Consider the following 25,957-nt stretch of genomic DNA (forward strand, 5'->3'; position numbering starts at 1 on the left):
GGATCATTCTTTCTGACCTAGATACCTTCAGGTTATCCTTTTGTATCTGCTCACTTAGGGTCAATGCTGTTCATGAAACCAGGACCGCAGGATCCCGACGCTGAATATACTTTTCTGCTTTCTTGCTTTGGAAGGACCAAAATTCAAACCATCTAGAAAGTCAGGTTTTTGCTTTTTCTTTAAAGCCTCCAAAAATAAGAAAATACCAGCATCTACGGGCAACAAATTCTTTCTAAGGTCTAATGAAAATACTTCCTGCTGCATTTTAGTCCATCCCTATTTACTCCCATTATTCAATGTGTTTTTTTGTTGTCATTGTTTGTTTCTCTTTTTTTTGGCTGCACCTCGAGGCTGATGGGATCTTAGTTCACCGATCAGGGATCGAACCCAGGCTACGGCAGTGAAAACGCAGAGTCCTAACTACTGAACCACCAGGGAATTCCCACTCCCGTTATTTAGAATGGAGAAGCTTCCTACTTATACTCATGGAGTCTGTGCCTGATTTCAGTGAAGGGGTGGGTGTGGATGGGAAGGGAGCAGGTCTAAACTAGCTTACCCGTTCCCGGTCCAATTTCTTTTTAACCTTCACAAGTCCCAAGACAGGATCCACAGCAAATTCACTGTCTCGATCTCCATTCACAATGGAAAATCGAATCTGTCCATTGGGCTGGCTGTCTGCATCTTCTGCTATTAGCTTCACGGGACACAAGCAAAACAAAGCAAAGACATGACATGACAGACAGAGAAAAGGTTTATTCTTAGGGTCCCAGGTCTGTACAAATGGGCACAACTCTGAGAGTTTTCTTAGGCGTTCTACTCACCAATGCCAGTGATTATGCACCAGGGCAAGAGATTTGGGGTTGGCCGAAGGAGGAAAGCACCATTACTAGAGCTGCCGTTTTATTTATGTTCATTTTTATCTGCCTACAGCCTGACGCTTGTTAGGCCTGATTTTCCTCCGGCCTTGAGCCAGTAAGGATAGACCCAACACTAACTGATAGGGATACTTCGGTGATTCTTTCCCAATTCGGCAAAACAGTGGTCTCTGCCACTGAGTCAGGTATTTATCTAAATGTATGCATTCCCATGTTAAGGAAGTCCAAGAAAATTCCCTTTCCCACGTGGCAAACACACAGCCCCACTGTCTGCTGCTCCACATTGGTGATGTTGGGATTTATATGTATGGAAATAGTCTTGTAATCGTTTCAGGCCCCAGGAGAAACGGCCTGGGAAGTCTACCTTGGATGTGTAAAGGATGAATACCTGGTGCTACAGGAGCCAGATATGAGGCTGGGTGGAAGGGACCTCTCCCACCTAGGGATAATGAGGGCGCTGAGGATGGGACTGACTCACTGTTCCCAAATGTAATTTCTATGTCTAAGAGAACCTGTGTCCTCCTAATACACAGCTTGCTCTTACTGGTATAGAAAAAATTCCTTCCAGAAAGAGCTCCTTTAAGAGTAACCAGTCAGTCTTAAGCTTGATCCCATTTGTAGCTGCCCTTCTGTATGTGTGTGTGTGTGTGTGTGTGTGTGTGTGTGTGTGTGTGTGTGTGTGTGTGTATTTGGGGGGGTGGGGAGGATTTTTTATTCTGTCCTTAGCCATCTACTAACTTGTCATCCGAGGTCACAAACTAGTAGGAGCTATCATTAGAAATTCATTCCATGGTCTGTTTTGTTTCTCAAAAGAATACACCCCTGGGAGGAAAGTGATGAGTGATCACTTACACCTTGATATAAATGAACTTTATCAGACCCTTTCTAACAGAACGTGGAGAAGGAGTAGTTGAAAGGCTGGTGTCTGACTAAAGTTCTTGGGGACCAAAGGATGCTGAAAAGAGAAAGTGCGAAGAGAATCCAAGATAGACTCTGCTCACTTTTTCACTCTCTTGAGGATTATTAGTCCCAGGTGTCTGGACCACGCCCCTGGCACCTACCAAAATGACAGAGTCCCCGACCAAGGCGTCTTCACTTATGACAGCACTGTAGACATCTTGGCTGAACTTGGGAGGGTTGTCATTCACATCTGTGAGGTTGATGTTGACAGTGGCCATGGCACTGAGGGTGGGGGTGCCCCCGTCTTTCGCTTCCACCACCAGGTAAAACTTTCTGCATAGTTCAAAGTCCAGGACCTCAGACACAGAGATACTCCCTTTGAAGGAAAATGGGGCGCTTTAGATTTGATTAGGAAAAACTCTGGTCAGCAGTCCCACGATCATGGTAATATTTGTAACATCATTTCCAGCCAAGAGTTTGAGATATTCAGGAATTTGTTTACTTAATACCCAGCTGAAAGCAACCCAGAGTCTGATTAATGCTGTCAGTTAAAACATTGCTATCCATCAGACACAATGCTGAAGAAATCAGGTCTTCGCATGTTTCCGCAATAGCTTCTGAACTTCCCTCAGGCAGCCTGAAAATCTCTGGCATTATTCACTCTCAGGCAATTTGGGAGGAGGGACTGGAGCAAGCATCCCCTATGAGCATCTCCCCAGGATTCCTCAGGTGGACCCAGGCAGACTGAGAATGTGCTAAGATGCGTGGACGTGATTGTATGACCCCGTCCCTCATCAGTAAGTACACACTTGCAGACTTAACCTAACTCTTAAACTGAATTAACCACTAAGGTGCCTCCCCTACTCATAAGCCGCTTTTCTGAAACTTTTGTGGCACAAAGAGGACAAAGACCTCAGAAAGTTCAGGATATAGTGACGTGACGGAAAAGGAAACACTTGGGAATCTGTTGCCAAATAGCAAGTGTGAGTTTGGTGTCTACAACTACAGAGCAGAGCTAATAACAGAGCTACTTAAATTAAGCAAGGAGAACAGGTGAAAGCAGCTAGGTGGGGGCACCTCCGCGAGGGGCTCCTTGAGTGTTCTTTCCCTCCCATCCTAGCCCTCTCTGGTGGGCGACCCAGTCCTGCCTCCTGCACTTGGTAGCTGGTCATTGTACCGTCTGCAGAGCAGTGCTCGAGGGCATTTACCTCTCTCTCCCACCTGGAAAACAGTCACTAGGACCAAGGTGAGTACATCACATCTGTTCTCTTTCCAGACAGGCAGCTTCTCAGGGAGCTAAGCCTGCCCTTCTACTTAAGGTGAGAAATAGAAGTTGTACCTAAAGCAAGAGCCTCTTTCTCTCCATAATTATGTTTTCTTAGCAATTACCACCCCTAGCGCTTTATTTTGCATCCCAGCCTCGTTATCCAGAGCCAGATTTAAACAGTACTCAACCATTTCCCCATGGTATTCATATACAATGGCCATAACTAGACATGCTAAGGCTAACACATATTTAAGTGAGGAAAATCCCCATACATTTTAATTTGAAGTAATGCACTTAATAAACAGGGTTACTACTGGGAGAAGCTGCTGCTGCAATCCTTCCATTAACGTTTCCACCCTCCTATACTAAGGCAGGGACTACGTGTCCTGCAATTTTTGCACCCCCATGGCATAGCAGTGCTATATAGAGGTTAGAGCATGTATTCCAGAGTCAGGGAGATCTGACTTCAAATCCTGGATCCCTGCACCACCCACAACTTACTCACATTGGAAAAATTAACCTCTCTGAAGCCGATTTGCTCATACAGAAAATGGGAGAAATAACTAACGACTTAATAGGAATCTGGTGTATCTGCCATGTTACATGAACGTTGCTAATTGCGATAGTTTCTTGCTCATATGTCTTGGATTAACCAACATAAAACAGACCTCCTTTGTCCTCTTGCTCAACAAGTACATATTCCTTGAGTGATGACGGCATTATGTCCAGTGGCCAGAAGGTATGAGGGACTCACCTTTCTCATCTGTGAAATGGGTTGCCTTGCTTATTCATAGGGGGACAGGTAAACAAATAAGAATATCCACAAAAGAGCTTTGAAAATATTAATATAAACACTCTTTGAAAACGCAAGGGTGAGTATGTTTACTTTTCAAAGAATAGCCAAACTTTTTTCTGAATTATCCTCTTCACTTACTCAAAACAGCCCTAATAGTTATTAACTGCCCGAGGAAGAGAAAGCCCTAGGGTTCTCTTTGTTCTCTTGGTTTCTTTCTAGACATCTCTTCCCCAGGAGATGCCACACCTTCCTGCAGAGTTTGAAAAGGGCGTGGTGAGAAATGGCAGTGTTCTGACTATGGGAGCAGTGAGTAGGAATCAAATACAATGCCCATTCCAGCCAGCCGGGTGCTGGGTTTAGAAGGCCTGAAGGTCACCGTGCAGATCACTCATTAACGTCTGCCTTGGTAGGTGACCAGAGAGTGGCAACCTGAGTGTGGACAGTGCCAACTGGAGGCTAATCCCCAGGAGCTGTTCCAACACAGAAATATAGGACCCAAGTAACAAAAACAAGCAAACAGAAAAGAGAGAGAAACAAACAGACCCTGAGGCTCCATCTGCAAATACTATCTCCCCATCTTGAACCACATGACTGTTCCCGAGCCTGTCAATCTGAAAAATCCTGGTGCCAACCTAGGGGCCAAGTATTTGCCCAGTGAGCCCACAGCAAGGAGCTGAAACTTAGCAGGGGGCATCCTTGGAACAGAGTGTCAGAGGGCACTCTGGGGTCAGCATGCAGGTCCTTCTCTGAGAAGACTTGTTTCCACCAAGAAGGGCGGTTGATTAGAGGGTTAGGAGGAGAACCAGGGTATAGTGAAGCCTTAGTTCTAAGTTGGTTACTGTTTACCCACCTGTCTTTGGGTTGATCCTAAATTTCCCTTGCTCATTTCCAGACCGGATGAGGTACGTAATCTCGGCATTTGTGCCTATATCTTTGCTGGTGGCGAAAACAACAAGGACTTGGGTGCCAGGGGAGGTGTCCTCAGGCACCGTCACCAGGTAGTCCCTCCTCTCAAACACGGGGGGGTTGTCGTTAATGTCCAGGACGGTGATGGTGACAGTGGCCAGAGAGGACAGGGCCTGGCCGGGGCTCTGGTCGGTGGCCTGCACGCTGATGCTGTAGGAGGACTGTTGTTCTCGGTCCAGTGGCTGCTCCAGGATGATGATGCCAGACGAGCTGTCGATGGAGAAGAACCCGTCGGCCGAGTCGGCCAGGGAGTACACGACCTTCCTGTTGGTGCCTGTGGGAGACGCGAGAGCGTGAGTGGAGAGTGACGCAGCCGGACGCTCTCTACACTAGAAGACTGTGGCTTTGATGACTGTCTAACGGCCACACAAAGAAAAACGGTAACTATGGAAACCAATGGCTTTGGTCCTACGACGACTTCAGTTTATAACAAATATACAACTGAACCAAATGGTAAAGAAACGGAAAATATTGGTAAGAAATAGCTGGACCTAAAGCAAAACGTTTTGCATGCATGTGTCACGCTGTTATGAGTCCTTCCTTCAATGTTTTCAAATAACTGACCAACTGTCTTGATCATGTTAGAGAAACTGACTTCAGTTCTTCTGGCTCGTGTGGCTTGGACAAGTTACAGTCTTTCTTACCTGCCTAGGCCACAAGTAAGATGAAAAACGCTTTGAAAACAGCGAAGAACATATAACCTATTATTATTCAAGCCCTCAAGCAATTTTTTCGTATCTTTATAACCTCCATCTGAAACTTATCCTGAGGGTCACTATGCGTCTCCTAATAAACAATCCAGCAACTTAATAAAAAAAGAAATAGTTGGATCTTCTTAATATATTAAAGAACACCATGCATCCTTAAGAAAAACTCTAAGATGCCAATAGGTATAAGCGTCAAGATGTGCCACAGAAAGAGAAAGGCAAATTAATTAATTAACTCGACAAATTTTTATCTAGACTCTATCAGGCACTATTCCAAAGACTAGAGATTCTCATAATGGACAAGAGACAAACATTCCCTGAGGGAAATTTTTACTTTCTGGTGAGAGTAAATAAGAAATGAACAAGAACAAAGAATCAGTAAAATACATGGTATGTTTGGGAATAAAAAGGGAGAAGAATGAAACCATAATGGGGGGTAATCGTGAGTGCTGGGGAGAGAGGGAGTTTGGGAGCTGGGGAGAAGGGTGGTCCTTTTAATACAGGTGGTTGGAAGTTTGGTATTTGAGTGAAGACCCGAAGGAGGGAGGGAGGGAGTGAGCAGTGCAGAAATCTGAGGAAGAACGCTGCAGGCAGAGGGACCCAGACAAGCCTGGGGTGGGAGCCGAGCTCGTGTGTCTGAGGAGCACGGGGGAGAGGACCAGTGTGAGCAGAGTGAAGAAGAGAGATGCAGGCGATGAGAGCAGGGTGGTGACGCACTGGGGAGCAGATCACCCAGAGGGGTGGTGGTTGGTGGTAGTTGGGAAGCGCTGGAGGGCTCTGAGGAGAGGAGTCACACGATATGAATTAGATATTAACAGGATGGCTCAGGCAGCTGGTTATGAACAGAACAGCAAGACAGGAAGCAGAGACCCACTGGCAGTCTCCTGCAGGAAGACAGGTGTGCAATAAGGGCAGCTGGAATGGATGGTGGTGTTGGAAGGGGTGAGAGGTGGTCGGGTTCCAGATGTACTCTGAACACGTGGCTGTGAGAAGTGAGGGGCCCTAAATGTATTCTGAACTTGGAGGTGGTGAGAATAGATCGCTTTCTCACCGTGGAGCTGGCAGGATGTGGGATGTGAACGAAAGAGAAGATCCCAGAATGACTCTTAGGTTTGGGCCTGAGCGACTGAAAAGAGGGAGTTATCATCAGTTGCCATGGAGAGGACTGACTGCGGGAAGACTACAGGATTTGGACGAAGATCACGGGCCCTGTTTTGCATCGATTAAGTGTGAGATGGACATTTTATATTTAAGTGGAGATTCAAGTAGGAAGTTAGCAGAGGAGGCTGGAGATCAGAGGAGAGGTCCAAACTGGAGTTACATTTTTGAGGGTTTTCAGCATTCAGAGAGCCAGCAGAGCCATAAGAATGGATGCGGTCATGGGCTTCCCTGGTGGCGCAGTGGTTGGGGGTCCTCCTGCCGATGCAGAGGACACGGGTTCATGCCCCGGTCCGGGAAGATCCCACATGCCACGGAGCGGCTGGGCCCGTGAGCCATGGCCGCTGAGCCTGCGCGTCCGGAGCCTGTGCTCTGCAACGGGAGAGGCCACAACACTGAGAGGCCGCGTACTGCACAAAAAAAAAAAAAAAAAAAAAAAAAAAAAAAAAAGAATGGATGCGGTCGTAAGGAATATAAAAGGAAAAAAAGAAATACAGTGGCCAGTAAGCCTAGAGCACCCCATCAAAGGAGGGAGAGGATCTAGTTAGAGGGCGGTCTCCAGTTCCATGACTTAAAGAAATGCACGTAGTTACCAAAATACCATTTACCTTAATATATACTAAAGCTAAAACCTACCAACCAGGAAACGTTCATGAACAACCAACAAATCAGTGAATGATTGATTGGACCAACTTTCCGATTCTGAAGATTGATTTAACTGTTTTCATCCGAGGAGCTCAGCACTATTCAAAATGGTTTATAAACCTCAAATTCACTAAACGCTGTTAATGAAGACAGTCATTAGTCGTGACTTTAGCTATGACAACTACCTAAAAATGTCTTTCGCGAATCATGGACCCCTAGAATATAAGCTCTTACAGGGAGGGCCTACGCACTGTCATTTTCTACTACACCATCTCACCACGGGGACAGGCCTTTGGCAGTAATAAGAGTTAAACAGTTTACTCCCTCAATGTAGTTTCCCTTAAGCCAAAATTCCAAGCAAACCAATAAATCATGGAGGGAATGACAGAAATTGCATTACGTGGCTTTAACCAGAAGGTCAACATTGAGAGTTTGTTCATGGTTCCATTCCAGAGAGTCCACTTTTTCCAAAGTTTCATCATTTACTTCTATTTCTCTTTCAAAACAACCACCCTGTGATATATAAACATCAACCTCTGATTTTATTGTTGCTGGGATGAAAAACAAGAAGTCTTTGCTCTTTCCTTGCTGTCCCTTGAAATAAGGCCCCAAAGCAGGTGTTTTAGAGCTGCTTTCTGGCTACTTTTACAGGTGGCTGCAAGATTAAACTTTTCAACATAAATTCCTGGGGTGAATACACAGAGGATCGTGGAGGTGATCAAGCTTGCACCTGAAAAACAATAACCCTGCCTGGGTGTCGGAGCTGACTGTGTGCCCTGGAGCTGCCTCTGATCTGGCGGGATAGTGTCAGAACACCTCTCAAAGGCACAAAAATGCATTTATGGAAACACATCAGTGATTGACATAAATACACCACATGGGTTTTCAAATCACACATGTTCCCTGGATTTGACGCCCAGCCCCAGCATATGGAAGAGCTCTCTTACCAACAATAAGATGGGGCAGCAAGTTCATGCAGGATCTTTCATCTGAACATCTGTTGGCAACACCCACTTCACTGACGCTTAAACCAAGGGCTGAGGGATTTCCCTGGTGCCACTAGCATATGTAGGTAAGCAGGAGCGACAAAGTCCTATCTTCAGATGTGCTCCTGGATAAGCTTCCTCTTCAGGCTTGAAGGTCACGTAGGAAGAAGGCCATTTCTGACCCTGTTCTGAAAGCCATGGTGCTCCAACCCGCTGAGTTAGGAGAGGTAGGGGCTGGGTTTGCACACTGCCACTCTCTGTGGCAGCAAGGCCCAAAGGGAAGGTGCTTTTCATGACTGCCTGTGTTTCCTTCACTGGGACAGATAGCTGAAATCTAATTAAAAATACTGCCTGTGTTCCCAGTCTGCAGATTTCTCTCCCAGCCCTATTCAGAGGCTCTTGGCTCTGCTCAGACCTCCAAGCAGGAGAAGCTGTGTTTTCAGAGCTTCCAGCTCAGCCAGCTAGCCCTGTTGTTGGAACCCTGCATTTACAAGGCTGACATTGATCAGCCACACAAAGACCACGGCTCCCCTCTGGGTAGGTTCTGTTCCTTTAAAGCTTAGGGACAGGGAGTTTCTGCTTTATCACAGCAGAAAACCATCCCCAACAAGTTGCGGACCCAAACTCCCCCCACTCCCCGTATATTTTGCTTCTGACAGTATCTTGTGCATTCACACCAGGAGGAACAGGGAGATTTACGGTTTACCTCTCCTTTCTGTAACCAGTCAGACTTATATGAAAGTAAGACTAGAAAAGGTTGGGGCAGGGTGGGCACCCAAACCAACAAACCTGCTAAGTGGTATCTCTTGTGATTTGGTAGTTCTGAAGAAAAGAGCAGGATATATTTTTGGAATGTATCTAAACTCCAATTTAAACACAATTGCAACAGATATCAGTGGTTTCTAGAAATCAAGTCAGTTGCATAAATGTCAACGTGCAGGCAATACTTCTGTTGGAGCACTCGGGTCTTTTGCTGTATTACCAGGCAATGGGGGCTCTTTGTTAAATGAATGCAGGTCCCGTCACTAAAGTGGAAACTTTCTATCCAAGGGCGTTTGATAAATGCCATTCTTCAAATCACCAGCTTTTCGCTACGTACCGGGCAGAAAAGATGAACCCGAGCAGAAGACTTGCTTGCTAATCGGTCTAATGCTCTCACTGCATGTCACGACGTGTTATGTTAAGGTATAACATTAATCCATCATTTCGTGTCTGTGTTTTTAAGTACGTAATTCTCTTCTCCAATTTGCACTTAATTTAATGAGGACGGAGCTACTCAGCTTCTTAAGATGCTGAAATGCCAGACTACCAAGAGAAGTATGATTTTCATTGCATGTGAAGTTTCTGTGCGTTAACTGTGGCACATGGAGCAGGCAGGCCTTCAGAGGATTAAAATCAAGTAAACAGAGAATGCTTAAAATCCCGATTTGCTCAAAGGAAGTAACAGGTAGTGGCATTTTGTGGAGTGGGGTGAGAGGAAAGAAATAGCATGTACAAATTCCCAGAGAGAAGGCTATGAAATCCTGGGCATCTATATTCCCTCCCTTGGAAGATTTCTAAATGGGGGCTAGGTTCGTCTCAACTGGGCCAAATGAAAAGAGGGACTGTTTGGGGAGCATGGACTGTACAGAAAAGTCAAAGTTTTAAATGCTTAGGAATGAAGGCAGTGTGGTGCAGTCTTGGAAGACAGGAGATCTTGCTTTAGCCCATGGGTTTCCCAAGTATACTCATGTAGCTTAACCTCGTTGGGTCTCAGGTGTCTTCATTTTTAAAATGATAGAACCTAGTCCATTGAAGTGTAAGATGATCTTCCAGCACTGTGATTCATTTGCAAGTTAATTAATGGAGTTGGTTTCATTTTTATTTTCAAAGGGCTGACCCTCTCCTCCAACTGGCCATGAAGTTGCTGGACCTGGGCATAAATGGGCTGAGTCACCAAAGGAAAAGTCCACATTCAACCCAGTGATGATGAGCTATTGGACTCTTCTGGATGGGATGAAAACTTAACACAGTAGTTTCATACCATTCAGTTACATGTTGAGAGTTCACACATATAGTTTACAGCAAGGCTTTTATACCTCAGTGAGAAATAACGCCCACTGCTAGGATCATCCCCAAGGATCTCACCTAGTGTCAGAAGAGCTCAGATTGATACTTGAGATTGTTAGAATCAGTACCAAAACCAAATGGCCAGAGCAGCCAACACAGCAAGGACACTGAGACTTTTTTAAACTGGTCTTTAAAAATGTTTTCTCCCCTCCTTCTGAGATCAAGCTCCCTGGGCTTAAGGAACCTACAAGAGCTCTGCTCTTACTCAGGGGGTCTCATGATGGCTGCTGCTTTGACTCTGTCAGGGCAGGGCCGTGTCTGTGACCTTCACACTCTATCCTCCAGTGCCTGCACAGGATCTGGCCTGTAGGCAGCACACAGAAAATGGGGGTTGTACTAAATTGCTGTAAACTGGCTTTTCTAAAGGGACTTGAATTTATACAGAATAGATATCTGGGGAAAAAATAATTTGAAACAGTCTCAACAATCATACTCTAGAAATACTTTTAATTTTGGTTCTAATCATGTGCTTTCATATCAGCTTGATTGATATACTGAGGTGTCATAATTTATGTACAATAACCTGAACACATTTTAAGTGTCTAGCTCATAAGTTCTGAGAAATGTACATCTCCGTGGAACCACTATCCGCATTAAGATACAGAGCACTGCAATTGTCCCTCACAGTTCCTTCATGTCCCATGGCTGTCAGTCCCTCAATCCCATGACCTAGGCAATCTAATAAGTTGTTTTGAACCAACACTTTCTCCCACCTTCATGAATGTCTATTTATCAGTGCTTGAAATCCCACAAGTACATTTAGATTTCAGTCTTTAGGACCCAGGCATGGTGATTAAGTCACATTCTTATTTAAGCTATAAGGATCACCTTTTGAAGAAAAATGCTAAACAAAGCTTTGGTTCTTGAATATGTCATTGCACTCCTTTGCAATAGGCTTATCCTTAAAATATAGTACTTTTGAGAAGCACAAGGGTTCTGTCTTTCTCACCAGAGACCCTGGCTATGACCCTCCCATTTGATAAGGATTTGTCAAGTGCCACTTGTTTGACTATTCCAGGCACCATACTGAGGTGAAGTGGAGCCCAAAAGATGCTTCCCTAATTCTAGGAGCTTAGCAACCTGACAAGGAATTACGTAAACTATTAACTATGTATTAAAGTAATATCTTAGCTATCAGATAGTTTATGGTTTCCTGCATGTCTTCCAATCCTACCTGAACTTCAATGTTGAGTTCTTTTGATTCTACCTCTGAGAGACCTCTTGAATGTCTGTGGCCGGGACTCACAGTCAGGCAAGGCTCCACCTTCTCTCACCTACACTGTTGCAAGAGACCCCTAATTGCAAACTCGGACTCCATCCTTTCGTGGCTAAATTTAACCAGAGTTAAGTTCCTAAAACGCTGGGTCCAGTCCTGCCCCACCTGCTCAAGATAGTTACCAACTTCTCACTTCTTACAGCAAGAAGTAAAAACGATTGAGAATGGCTTTCCAGTCCTTTCCAGTCTGGTCCCAGCCCACACTCTCCAGGTCACTTCCTGCCCCACTTCCCTGTTGGGTGGTCTACTGCAGTCACTCCTGAAAACACACTCACATTTACTCTTGCAGGCCTCTGCTCATGCTTTCCCTTCTACTCAGAACATCCTCTTCCCCGCCTTCACTTGTCAAAATCCTACATATTCTTTGCAGGGTCTCCTCTGGGATAGCTTCCTTAACTTCCCCAGTTGCTCCCTTCCCTTTGCTTCCTTAACATCATTATTGCATTCTCATTAGTTATATTTATATCCTTTCTCCCACTTGATTAATGTATCATTTAGGCAGAAGGACCATGTCTTTTTTTTCTTTCCACTTTACTTTTCCCCCCAGTTTTATTGAGATATAATTGACATATAGCCCTGTATAAGTTTAACATGTACATAATGATGTGACTTACACATATCATGAAATGATTACCACAGTAAGTTTGGGAATAGCCACCATCTCAGGTAGATACGAAATTAAAAAAAAAAAATTTTTCTTCGTGATGAGAACTCACATAGGATTTGCTCTCTTAACAACTTTCATACATCACATACAGCAGTGTCCATTATACTTATCATGTTGTACCTTACATCCCTAGTACTTATTTATCTTATAACTATAATGGGAAGTTTGTACCTTTTGACTGCCTCCATCTGATACTCCCCACTTGCACCCCCTGCTAAGGGGCTGTGTCTTATTATCTTTGTATCCTGCTTCTGAGACCAGGGCCTGGCACACAACAGGAGAGAATGAACGTTGAACTGCAGAAGAAACAGCCAGGGGACCACAGCAAGCGTATGATGAGCCTGCTAACACGATGAAGGTAGGGGTGGTGAGCACACTGCTGTTACATGCCCACCGCAAATGCATGGGCCAAAGAACTGAAGAGCCTCCGAACAGTGCGAAGTGGAGAAGTCAGAAATATTTAATACTAAAAATGTACATAAACATTCATAGGGCTTCCCTGGTGGCGCAGTGGTTGAGAGTCCGCCTGCCGATGCAGGCGACACGAGTTCGTGCCCCAGTCTGGGAAGATCCCACATGCCGCGGAGCGGCTGGGCCCGTGAGCCATGGCCACTGAGCCTGCGCGTCCGGAGCCTGTGCTCCACAACGGGAGAGGCCACAGCAGTGAGAGGCCCGCAAAAAACAAAACAAAACAAAAAACCAACAACAACAAAAAAAATTCATAGATTATATACAAAGCTATTGCTAAATAGATGTTCTCATTTGTGAAATAAACTAGTAACTACACAATTTTCCAAGAATAAGGACTGGCTGAATAGAGCACAGTACATTCATATCACAGAATACTGTATATATCATTATGTAAAAGTGTAAAAGAGTATATAGTGACACAGAAATATGTTTGCAAGCCAGTGAAAAAGGCAGGTTACAAAACAGTATCTAGTTTAGAAGCCCATTTTTGTAAAGAACAAGGTGGAAGGGACTTCTATCAAAATGGTAACATTGGTTAGAATTGACTGTTTTTTTCTTTTTGTCTGTCCTTCCAGATTTTACACAGTGGACACAGATCATGTTTGTAATAAGTAAAAGAATTATTATAAAACTCATGTACATAGAAAATAATTCTTTAGTTTCAATTTTAGAGAGTAGTCAAATTTTCCAGGTTATTTTCCAGGCCAGTTTATTTCTCAACATACATACTACTTGAAATAATTGTAGAAAAAGGTATTTTTATAAGATTCTTTTTCTGGATCTTTCCATTCCTCATTTTAGTTTTTGCTCAGAAAGGCACTGACTTTACTTAGAAAATCACCTTTTTGGGGGTCAAAGTTCTTATTATAAAGTTATTTCAAGGGATACATTCTTAAAACTATTTAAGCAGTAGAAGAAAGTTGCTAGCCTCAAATTCTTCTCTCATTGTCTGTGGGAGGCAAATAAAATTCTATCGCAGTGAAAGAGCTCAAACTGAACGTTCTTTTCTGTCTTTAAAATATGCCTTCAGATGATAGGAAATAAAGCAGAAAGTTGCCCTGAGGAGTTCCATGGAATTGCAATTACTTCTGAAGTCAGAAATGACTTTTAAATAGACTCTCTAATTATGTCTGCTTTAAGTGCCTTTTAAAAGTTTTTCATTGGGTGATAACTAATCCTGACACATTCCCATATGCAAAATACCAACTCTGGGGTTCAGTAGTCCCTTTTGACTCTTTTTGAATAGTCAAAAAAAAAAAAAAAAAAAAAGACAGAAGGCAGCACCAGCTACAGAGTAAGGGAGATCCTGACTGTGCCAGAAACTTCTTGGGGACTTGTCATTTGGGCTGGCACCGGCTCTGCTGGGTAAGACTGGCCACAAGATGTGAGTTCTCACAGAACATAAAAATGCAGGGGTCCTTGTGTGTGTGTGTGTGTGTGTGTGTGTTTCTGTTTATCCTTCATAAATTCATTTATTTTTTTTATTGGGGTATGGCTGTTTTACAATGTTGTGTTAGTTTCTGCTGTACAGCAAAGTGAATCAGCTATATGTATACATATATTCCCTCTTTTTTGGATTACTCAGCAATTAAAAGGAACGAAATTGGGTCATTTGTAGAGACGTGGATGGACCTAGAGTCTGTCATACAGAGTGAAGTAAGTCAGAAAGAGAAAAACAAATGTCTTATATTAATGCATATATGTGGAATCTAGGGACACTTGTTTAAAAAATGTTAACAAATGACTTATTTACAAAACAGAAACAGACTCACAGAGAAAGCGAACTTATGGTTACCAAAGGGGGAGGCATTAACAGGTACACACTACTATATATAAAATAAACAACAAGGACCTACTGTATAGCACAGGGAACTATATTCAATATTTTGTAATAACCTGTAATGGAAAAGAATATATATATATATGTATATACATATACATATATATATGTATATATCTGAGTCACTGCTGTACACACCTGAAACTAACATAATATTGTAAATCAACTATACTTCAATTACAAAAAAGAGTGAAGAAGTTCAGTGCAGCCACAACAGAACATTAAACCAAGGAGGGGCCCTTCTAAACACGGGGCCCTGTACAGTTGCAAAGGCTGCACACTGATAAAGCTGGCCCCATTGCTGAGATTGCCTTCTGTGATCCCTCAGAAGTTGCAGCTCATCAGGGTATAACTCTTTCCAGCATCTATGGCTTGGCACTTTGCTAACTGGGATAGTCAATAAGTTTACTTATGTATTAATACATTTATTAATTTATTTTATAAATAAATTAATCCATCAACCATGTACTCAAAACTCCATCTCTATTGGGGCACAGAACTTCTATGCTGAACTGCTACTCAGCAGTAACACTAAAAATGTTTCCTGGGTGGGTTGTTGACTCTGACCATTGGATCAATTCATTCAGCCATCCAATAAATATTCACAGGACTTCTGCCATATGGTAGGCACTGGGGATACAAAGAAGAGGGTCACAGTATCTCTACCCTCAAATGTCTCCTATTTCTCAGGAGACAAACATGTATATAGCTGATTGTTGGAGAGAGGTGGCCAGGGGAAGTTTCCCAGAGATGGAAACAACTGAATTGAACCATGAAGGAAAGACAGGAGTTGTCAGGAGTACCAAAGTGGGAAAGTGACAAGAAGAAAGGGCATTTCGGGTGATGTGAACATATGTGAAGTTAAGAAAGATGAAATTGCAAGGGGCACTCAGAGAAGGGTTAAGGGATCAGTATTGCAAAATTACACACTTAGAAGGGCAGGTGCTGAAGCTGTCTGTTTTCGGAGCTGCTAGCAAATTACCAGAGCTGTTATAAGCAATTATAGCTATAGTAAATGAAAAACTGGGCAGAAGTTAACAGATAAATTAGCAGAGAGAGAAGAAGGAAGATTGGAAGGGGTGAGATGGAGAGGGTGTGTGGGTGGGAAGTGCTATGTAATATGGGAGAACTTATTCCAAGAGCTCCCCACTGATGATGGACAACATAATTGCCCCCATCAAGGAGGCTTCACAAGGTGAAATGATAGCATGTATCCTGCAGCAAAGCTGATAAGCACACTCCACTGACTCTCAACATACCCTGCAGAGGCACCAAGCCAAAGCTGGGGTCCTTGGATTCTGCACAAAATGCACAGGGGTGATTAGAAATTTCTCCAGACAGCTAGCACTCCCTTAAAGCCATCCTGTGTACTGCTGTGTGTTGGATCAGGATTGATTCAAAGGAGCAGCTCAGAAGGCTGCTACCAACCTGTGGCATCTATGGATGAGACAGCGTGTGAACGTGTGAATTCACGGGAATGAGTCACAGAGATCAACTCTTAGAAATCAGAATTCCCTGCCTATAGGTGACCGCTGAAACAGTTCACTAAGATACTCCTTTCTGAAAGGAATGTGCTGTTTTATTTGATAACTAATTGTTTTGACCTCCCCCTGCTTGGAAGATTTTAAAAAGAGTAATAATAATAACTTATATGTGTCCAGTGCAAAGACTCCTAAACCAGGCAAGACATCACAGTCAACTATAGAAAAAAATGTACGTCCAGACCCATCTCAGACTTCCTGAATCAGATTTTGGAGATGGAGCCCTGGCCTGTATGTTTATTTTTAAAAAACTCCCAAGGGGATTCTGGTGTACAGCCAGGGTTGACAACCAGTTTGTCTGATTTTTGTGTGTTATTTTATCTCTGCTGCTGGATTCTGGATTTGGGAGGGGGTAGTTCCTAGTGCCCTAATCAACTGAAGGCATCCCATTTTCTTGGGCATAGGGGAGGTCAGTCCATTCCCAAATTAAGCCCCGTGTGACAGAAATATTATCTCCAATGACTGGAGAGGGGAATTTTCAGCCTCTGAGATTTCTACACAAGGGAGCCCAGGCTCTGTGTGTAAAAACACCTGAGAAAAGAATCCACATATGTTCTAGACATGGCGTTAGGGGATTTAGGTGGAATGTCTACTTAGTTCTCCCAACAACTTGGCAGTTCAGCAGACATGCATCGAGCATGTACTGGGTGGCTGGTGCCTTGCCTGCACTGGTGACTGGGCTGGTATGCCAGCCCTCCAGGAGCTCACAGTCTGGAGAGAAAACAAGTAATTAATATCTCATTTTTCCAGGGAGGAAGAGGAGTTCAGAGGGGTTGGGGAACTTATTTAAGGCCAGACAGTTAGTAAGGGTTGGAACTGGGATATTTAATCTGGTCTCATCCCAAAGCCCCTTTGTGATTCCCAAAGTGACAGGACAATGTGACCCAGAGGTGATGGGGTGTCACAGTCTGCCACGTAGCTGCATGTATTACAGCAGACGTCCTGATGCTAGTGGAAGGTAAAGAATTCGGGGAGGGTTTTATGGCACCCTGGAGCTCTTTACTCAGGACTACTACCCATTTTACAGACGCCTTGGGAGGGGGCACAAAGCCTTTTTGAACTTCAGTTTCTCCACCTGTCAGTGGGAGTATCAAGGTCTGCCCTAGCCGTAGCAAGATTACGTGTGTAAGGGTTTGGGGCTCTTTGGAGAAAGGCTTCAAGCATGAGATTATCTTTTTTGATATCTACAACAGGCAAAGGGCTTTGGCTACAATGTGCTCCAGAGAACAGCTCATGTCTCTGTCTTTAGGGGGATTATTTAGTTTTGACAAACATTTTAACAGTTTCTCAGCTGCCTTCAAAGATTTAATACTTCAGAAAATAGCAGGGCTTGAAACTTAAGAGAATAAATCATAAGAGTTCTTTAAAAAAAAAAGAAAATAGCAGGGCTTGAAACTTAAGAGAATAAATCATAAGAGTTCTTAAAAAAAATGAAAAAGCAGGGCTTTGGGGAAGAAAAAAACATATTAAATCACTGATTTATGCAGCTTAGAGGTAATAATTTCTAAGGTGTTAAGGAAAGACATAGAATACATGATACTTAAGAGCACACAGGCTGACATCAGAATTGAATCCTTCTCAAAACATCTTCTGGAATATATATATTTATATATGTATAACTGAACCACTTTGCTGTACACCTGAAACTAACATAACATTGTAAATCAACTATATTTCAATAAATTTTTTTTTAATTTTAAAGATAAAATAAAATTTTCATCTCTGTCAGAAGAATTGATGAACCTATTAAAAGCTATTAAGGGCTTCCCTGGTGGCGCAGTGGTTGGGAGTCCACCTGCCGATGCAGGGGACATGGGTTTGTGCCCTGGTCTGAGAAGATCCCACATGGCGCGGAGCGGCTGGGCCCGTGAGCCATGGCCGCTGAGCCTACGCGTCCGGAGCCTGTGCTCTGCAACGGGAGAGGCCACTACAGTGAGAGGCCCGCGAACCGCAAAAAAAAAAAAAAAAAAAGAGCTATTAAAATATAAAAAAAAAAAAGAAACCCCACAACATCTTCTGGTAGAAATGACTAGAGAATAGAAAAGAGCATTGAACTGAGGTGTCAGGGTACCCTCCTTTTAGATCCAGCTCTGCCACTAACGAAGTCATCTTGGGTAAGTCTCTTTATCTCTGAGCCCCAGAAAAAGAAGGGTTTTGACTGGATTTAGTCTCAGGTCCTTCCCAGCATAACACCCCAAGATCTATAAGGACTATGATTCACAGAAGGAGTAGGCCTAGTGCCCTAGGGAGAATCCATGAACCCAGGAGAAGAGCAGCAAAGAGCAGCCAACAGCTGTTACGTCATCACTCACCCTGCCCATGTCATGGCAGCCGTGTTCTCAGCTTGGCTGAGCCGCTTCTCCTGGAGGCAAGGCCCTGTTTTGATTGCCCCTGACCCACTTGAGCCCTTCTTCCATCTCGGTAAAGCCTGTGAAAGGATAATGGCTATGGTGGAGAATTCTTAAGGATTCGTGGGTAGAATTCAGGAGGTCCATGAACTTGCACTAAGTTCTCTATTGCTCCATGCCAAACTACCCCAGAACTTAGCAGCATGAAACAACAAATATTTAGTACCTCATCGTTTCTGTGGGGCAGGAATGGCTCAGCTGGCTGTCTGTGGCTCCTGGTTTCTCATGAGGCTTCAGTCAAGCTGTTGGGCAGGGCTGCAGTTTCATCTGAAGGTTCCAGTGGAGGCGGACGTGGGGTCCACTTTCAAGCTCACTCATGCAATCGTTGGTGGTCCCCAGTCCCTTGTCATGTGGGCCCCTCACAGGGCTGCCTCACCATATCCTAGCTCTCTTCCCCAGAGTGAGCGATGCAAGAGAGAGTCAGAGGGACTGCTTTTCCCAGAATTGTGTCCCCCACCAAATCTGAATGTTGAAGAGCTAACCCCTAATGTGACTGTATTTAGAGATAGGGCTTTTAGGAGATATTATGGTTCAAGAGGTCATAAGGGTGGGGTCCTAACCCAACAAGATTGGTGGCCTATAAGAAGAGGAAGGCAGAGAGAGCTCTTTCCCTCTCTGTGCACACCAAGGAAAGGTCATGTGAGCGCCCAGTGAGAAGGCAGCCACCTGTGAGCCAGGAACTGACCATGCTGGCGCGCTGAGCTGACATCCAGCCTCCAGAACTGAGAACATTAGTTTCTGCTGTTTAAGCCCCACAGTCTATGGTATTTTGTTATGGCAGCCCAAGCAGACTAATACAGAGAGCATGCCCAAGAGGGAAGTCACAGTCTTTCTGTAAGCTAATCTCAGAAGTGATATCAGCCATCACTTCTACCATATTCTATTCATTAGAAGTGAGTCAGGAGTCAGTACGTCCAGCGGACTCTCAAGGAAAGAGATAGGAAGACCAAGAGGTAGGGGGTGGTCATTGGGGGCCATCTTAGAAGCTGCCTACCACCGAGGGAAAAATTTACATCTTTATTTTCATTAACCTCTAACTGGATTTAGCACAACGTTCAATGGTAAATGTTGGCAACCGATCACTGTAGTATGGGCAGCAGCTGTGCTTTTGTAACCAACAGAAATCACAACTATTTTCATAATTTATAGTTGTGGGACATACCCACCCTGCTTACCACTACTCCAAAATATAAAAGTTATGAGATCTACTGCTAGATCTTATTTAATGTATTAAGGCAGAAATTCATATTACTGTATAACAAGTTTAAAAAATATTTGGACCCCATTTCTTCTGTAACTTTTTGTGTTTTATTTTATGAACTGTAAAACATTATCCTGAGACATGATCTGTAGGTGTCACCAAACTGTTAAAGTACTGGTGGCACAAAAAGTTTAGGAATTCCTAAGCAAGTTGCTCTCCAAGTGCGGTCCTAGGACAGCAGCATTAATATCCCCTGGGAATTAGTCCAATTTCCAACAAGCTCTCAGGTGATACTCTTGGTCCAGGGACCACTTTTTGAAAACCACTGCCCTTGACTAAAATATAACTATTGATATCTATTAACCAAGCCTCCTTTGGTGCCACTAACTAGTTTCTCTTTCAGGGCAAGTTAACCCTTCAGAGTTTATTCATATGTTAAATAGAACAATAACAAAAATATCTGCCAACCTGCAGAAGTTGTGTGAGAAGAGGAAATAATATATCTGCAGTACTTGGCACAGTGCCTGGTATGTAGTAGAAGCTCACAAAGTAAGTGTTATTAGTCGTATTATGATTTTTGTCATTTAAAATTCTTACCAAGCCCCAGTCTTGCCTTTCGGGGCTTAAGAGTAGGAGAGAAGAGATATGCAAGCAGTTCCATGTAAGGAAAATCTTGAGATGCTGCTGGAGATTAGAGCAGGATATCCAGCTGCAAAGAGGGCAGATGTGGCTCAATGTAGTTCCCTCATTTCTAGTCACTCTTGGGTGAGCCTCTCACTCATCCTTCAAGGTTGGCAAAGCAAGCACTACACCTGTCCTTCTAACATTATACTGATAAAAGAGGAAACAGTCTGAGGGAGACCAGTTACTAGCCAAAGGTCATGAAGCTTGCACACAGCACAGGGCACTAATCATCCAGGGCTTTCCACACACCCATGTGGCCTCTTGATCTCTGGTTACTAGGAGATGTGTCCCTGAAGGACATTTAGGGATTAACCCCATGATATGCAGGGTCCAGAGGAGGCCAGGGGTGCTGGCTCAGCTGAGGTATGAGGCTGCCAAGAAGCTATCTACTTGGGAAGTCCTAAAAGAGAAAAATGGCAGGCCACCTGCATGCCTCCATTGTGGGATACATGGGTGCCTCCAACTTCCTTCACAGACTCCACAGACTGACACTTCTCTCTGCCCCACACAGCTGGGTGCCAAAGGCTATGGAAAAGGAATGCTTCAGAATTTATCTCTTTTGTCAGATGTGACATTTTTCTCTTGCTTTTGGGGCCCAGTGTAAAGGTAACATATTCAGCTAAGTCCTTCCAAGAGTACATGCTGAATGGATATTTGTTTTCCTCCATGAGACTAGAAGGTGATGATGAAAGATTTAAAATCAAACTCCATTACAGGGACCTCTGTGAGACCAGAAGGGTGACGAGGGAATATTTAAAATCTAACACCATCCCAGGAGTTGAAGCTTTGGCCATCATATCTGAAGGTAAGGGAGAGCTCCAGTAGACAAATGTTTCTGACTCTGACAGACTGGTCTGAATGACCCTCCCTCAGACTTCATCCCAGGACGATGCAGGAAACAGCCAGCCCAGAGCACTCGACCCACATGCTTTTCTGTCATCCTTCCAGCACTTTGTGGTGCACTTGCCTTAACTCATCTCTTAGCTGTTCTTCCTGAGTCTTTTTTCACGGCTCAACAAGTGGCAGCCACACAAGCCTAGGAATGTGTCAGAAGAGGCAAGAAACAACTGGAGAGATCCATTTAAAGTGGTTTGGTCAGAAAGATCTCTATTTAATAACCCTCAGTGGTTATTTTCGTGAACACTCCTCTCAAGTAAATAATTTCCTGCTCTTTCATGAGGAGCTACATGCTCAGAGCAAATGAGGCTCTGAGATACTGGGCCAGCCCTTTATTCTAACAAGATCCGTTCTCTGGAAAACCAAGTTCAGTCCAGCTTCTGCCCCATGAGAGCACGCTTGGAGTCATGATGCCATCTATCTCCCTCGTGAAATATGCAGAAAATGAATCTCCAAATGGACTGCAAGCTTACATTACTACAGTGAATGACAGCGCAAAATTAAGGACGCTGAGGACTGCTGGAAAACAAACACTTGGGTAAAAATGGAAAAGTTCTGGGAATTCCCTGGTGGTCCAGAGGTTGGGACTCTGCACTTCCTGATTGGGGAGCTAGGATCCCACAGGCTACGCGACGCAGTCAGAAAAAAAAAAAAGGAAAAGTTCTGTCAAGAGATACGTGTTCTCTGTTTCTTTCTTGTTCTCTCTGTTAATATGAGGATCTAACTATTAACTTTAGAGGGAAAAGCACCATTCTGGAAGACTCTGAGAGAGAACTTCTCATCTTTTCTATTTATGTAATTCACTCTACTGGTTGGGTCTGTTCATTTCTATAACCCAGCACCTACAGAGCCCTCAGTGGGTGAGGAATTTCTCTTCCCCACTTCTTTGTGACTCCCTCTCATGTTGCCTTTAGCCCCTGAAACTAGCTCCCTTCTCTCACCTCAGAGCGCCCAGCCCAGCTGCCGCCGTGTTAGTCTCCTCTTACCACATGGAGATGTCTGAGGGTGGATGTGTGCCTCCTAACTGGGTTATCCTCAGCATCTCCCTCTTAGTTTCTTCCTTTGAGTGTCAGTTGTTTTTTTTTCTTTTTGCCCCTCTCCTTCCTTTGATTTCTAAGGTCAAGTGGTCTCTCCAAATTGCTGAGGCTCACCCTCCCTACTCATATGAGTAATGCTAACCTCTCCAGTCTCTTTGGGACCTGCTGGGGCAGTTGTCCTTTCCTGCTTTCATCATTGTGGCAGAGACAACTAGTGCTCACCAAATACCCCATGGCCTCTCCTAAATTCCCCAGCCTCTCCTGACTACTTCTGGGCAAGGGAAAGTGACAGAGTGATCTGGGTCTCTCCCAGGCTGAGTTAGCTAAAAGCCTGTGTGCCTCCTTCATCCCTCTCCTCTCCTGCTGCAGTGACCTTGAGCACCAAAGGTCAAGAAGATCCTGTTGACAGGATGGAGGGACCAGATCTCCACGTCACTGAATGGACTCATGCTAACCTGCACTTCGGGGCAGGAATTAAACTTTGGCTGGACTAAGCCACTGAGATTTTTAAAAAGTTACCTCAGTCTCGTCAAGCCTATCTTGGCTAATACAACCCCCATCTCTTTCTTTCTCTTTTACTACTGGATCGTTCCCCTCTTCTTGACCCAAGTTCAAGCCCCCACCCTTTTTTTTTTAACATCTTTATTGGAGTATAATTGCTTTACAATGGTCTGTTAGTTTCTGCTATATAACAGAGTGAATCAGCTATACATATACATATATCCCCATATCTCCTACCTCTTGCGTCTCCCTCCCTCCCACCCTCCCTATCTCACCCCTCTAGGTGGTCACAAATCACCAAGCTAATCTCCCTGTGCTATGCGGCTGCTTCCCACTAGCTATCTATTTTACATTTGGTAGTGTATATATGTCCACGCCACTCTCTCACTTCGTCCCAGCTTACCCTTCCCCCTTCCCATGTCCTCAAGTCTATTCTCTAGTAGGTCTGCATCTTTATTCCCATCTTGCCCTTAGGTTCTTCATGAAGATTTTTTTTTTTTAGATTCCATATATATTGTGTTAACATATGGTATTTGTTTTTCTCTTTCTGACTTACTTCACTCTGTATGACAGTCTCTAGGTCCATCCACCTCACTACAAATAATTCAATTTAGTTCCTTTTTATGGCTGAGTAATATTCCATTGTATATATGTGCCACATCTTCCTTATCCATTCATCTGTCAATGGACACTTAGGTTGCTTCTATGTCCTGGCTATTGTAAATAGAGCTGCAATGAACATTGTGGTACATGACTCTTTTTGAATTGTGGTTTTCTCAGGGTATATGCCCAGTAGTGGGATTGCTGGGTCGTATGGGAGTTCTATTTTTAGTTTTTTAAGGAACGTCCATACTGTTCTACATAGTGGCTGTATCAAATGACATTCCCACCCACAGTGCAAGAGGGTTCCCTTTTCTCCACACACTCTCCAGCATTTATTGTTTGTAGATTTTTGATGATGGCCATTCTGACCAGTGTGAGGTGATACCTCTTTGTAGTTTTGTTTTGCATTTCTCTGATGATTAGTGATGTTGAGCATCCTTTCATGTGTTTGTTGGCAATCTGTATATCTTCTTTGGAGAAATGTCTATTTAGGTCTTCTGCCCATTTTTGTATTGGGCTGTTTTTTTGATATTGAGCTGCATGAGCTGCTTGTATATTTTGGAGATTAATCCTTTGTCAGTTGCTTCATTTGCAAATATTTTCTCCCATTCTAGGGGTTGTCTTTTCGTCTTGTTTATGGTTTTCTTTGCTGTGCAAAAGCTATTAAGTTTCATTAGGTCCCATTTGTTTATTTTTGTTTTTATGTCCATTTCTCTAGGAATTGGGTCAAAAAGGATCTTGCTGTGTTTTATATTGTAGAGTGTTTTGCCTATGTTTTCCTCTAAGAGTTTTATAGTGCCTGGCCTTACATTTAGCTCTTTATTCCAATTTGAGTTTATTTTTGTGTATGGTGTTAGGGAGTGTTCTAATTTCATTCTTTTACATGTAGCTGTCCAGTTTTCCCAACACCAATTATTGAGGAGGCTGTCTTTTCTCCATTGTATATTCTTGCCTCCTTTATCAAAAATAAGGTGACCATATGAGCATGGCTTTATCTCTGGGATTTCTATCCTGTTCCGTTGATCTATATTTCTGTTTTTGTGCCAGTACCATACTGTCTTGATTACTGTAGCTTTGTAGTGTAGTCTGAAGTCAGGGAGCCTGATTCCTCCAGCTCCATTTTTCCTTCTCAAGATAGCTTTGGCTATTGGGGGTCTTTTGTGTTTCCATACAAATTGTGAAATTTCTTGTTCTACTTCTTTGAAAAATTCCATTGGTAGTTTGATAGGGATTGCATTGAATCTGTAGATAGCTTTGGGTAGTACAGTCATTTTCACAATGTTGATTCTTCCAATCCAAGAACATGGTATATCTCACCATCTGTTTGTATCATCTTTCATTTCTTTCATCAGTGTCTTATTGTTTTCTGAATACACGTCTTTTGTCTTCCTAGGTAGGTTTATTCCTAGATATTTTATTCTTTTTGTTGCAATGGTAAATGGGAGTGTTTCCTTAATTTCTCTTTTAGATTTTTCATCATTAGTGTATAGGAGATTTCTGTGCATTAATTTTATATACTGCTACTTTACCAAATTCATTGATTAGCACTAGTAGTTTTCTGGCAGCATCTTTAGGATTCTCTATGTATAGTATCATGTCCTCTGCAAACACTGACAGCTTTACTTCTTCTCTTCCGATTTGGATTCCTTTTATTTCTTTTTCTTCTCTGATGGCTGTGGCTAAAACTTGAAATACTATATTGAATGACAGTGGTGACAGTGGGCAACCTTGTCTTGTTCCTGGTTTCAGTTTTTCACCATTGAGAATGATGTTAGCTGTGGGTTTGTCATATATGGCCTTTATTATGTTGAGGTAAGTTCCCTCTATGCCTACTTTCTGGAGGGTTTTTATCATAAATGGGTGTTGAATTTTGTTGAAAGCTTTTTCTGCATCTGTTGTGATGATCATATGGTTTTTATCCTTCAATTTGTTAATATGGTATATCACATTGATTGATTTGTGTGTATTGAAGAATCCTTTCTGGGATTATTCCTGGGATAAACTGCACTTGATCATGGTGTGTGGTCCTTTAAATGTGCTGTTGGATTCTATTTGCTAGTATTTTGTTGAGGATATTTGCATCTATGTTCATCAGTGATATTGGCCTGTAGTTTTCTTTTTTTGTGACATCTTTGTCTGGTTTTGGTATCAGGGTGATGGTGGCCTTGTAGAATGAGTTTGGGAGTGTTCCTCCCTCTGCTATATTTTGGAAGAGTGTGAGAAGGATAGGTGTTAGCTATTCTCTAAATGTTTGATATAATCTGTCTGTGAAGCCATCTGGTCCTGTGCTTGTGTTTGTGGGAACATTTAAATCTCAGTCTCAATTTCAGTGTTTGTGATTGGTCTGTTTATATTTTCTATTGCTTCCTGGTTCACTTTTGGAAGGTTGTGCTTTTCTAAGAACTTGTCAATTTCTTCCAGG

At 43.3% G+C, this 25,957-nt stretch overlaps 1 protein-coding gene across 6 annotated transcripts in view; it reads right to left on the reverse strand.

Annotated features, from left to right (window-relative positions):
* The window catches only part of FAT3 (FAT atypical cadherin 3), a 708,211-nt gene that overhangs the window by 57,447 nt on the left and 624,807 nt on the right, over positions 1 to 25,957 (reverse strand). For 5 of the 6 annotated variants that reach the window (XR_004351132.1, XR_004351131.1, XM_032640646.1 and 2 more), the window contains exons 15-17: positions 4,689 to 5,078; positions 1,937 to 2,151; positions 557 to 694 (exon numbers count right to left, since the gene is read on the reverse strand). Coding sequence is in view for 4 of the 6 variants with exons in the window: in XM_032640646.1 (XP_032496537.1) it covers positions 557 to 694; positions 1,937 to 2,151; positions 4,689 to 5,078 (743 nt within the window). In the remaining 2 variants the exon portion in view is untranslated. The remainder of the gene's footprint in view (positions 1 to 556; positions 695 to 1,936; positions 2,152 to 4,688; positions 5,079 to 25,957) is intronic. The other variant, XM_032640647.1, reaches the window with a different exon arrangement.

This window comes from Phocoena sinus, chromosome 8 (genome assembly GCF_008692025.1).
Source record: "Phocoena sinus isolate mPhoSin1 chromosome 8, mPhoSin1.pri, whole genome shotgun sequence".
In the NCBI taxonomy this organism is placed as follows: domain Eukaryota; kingdom Metazoa; phylum Chordata; class Mammalia; order Artiodactyla; family Phocoenidae; genus Phocoena; species Phocoena sinus.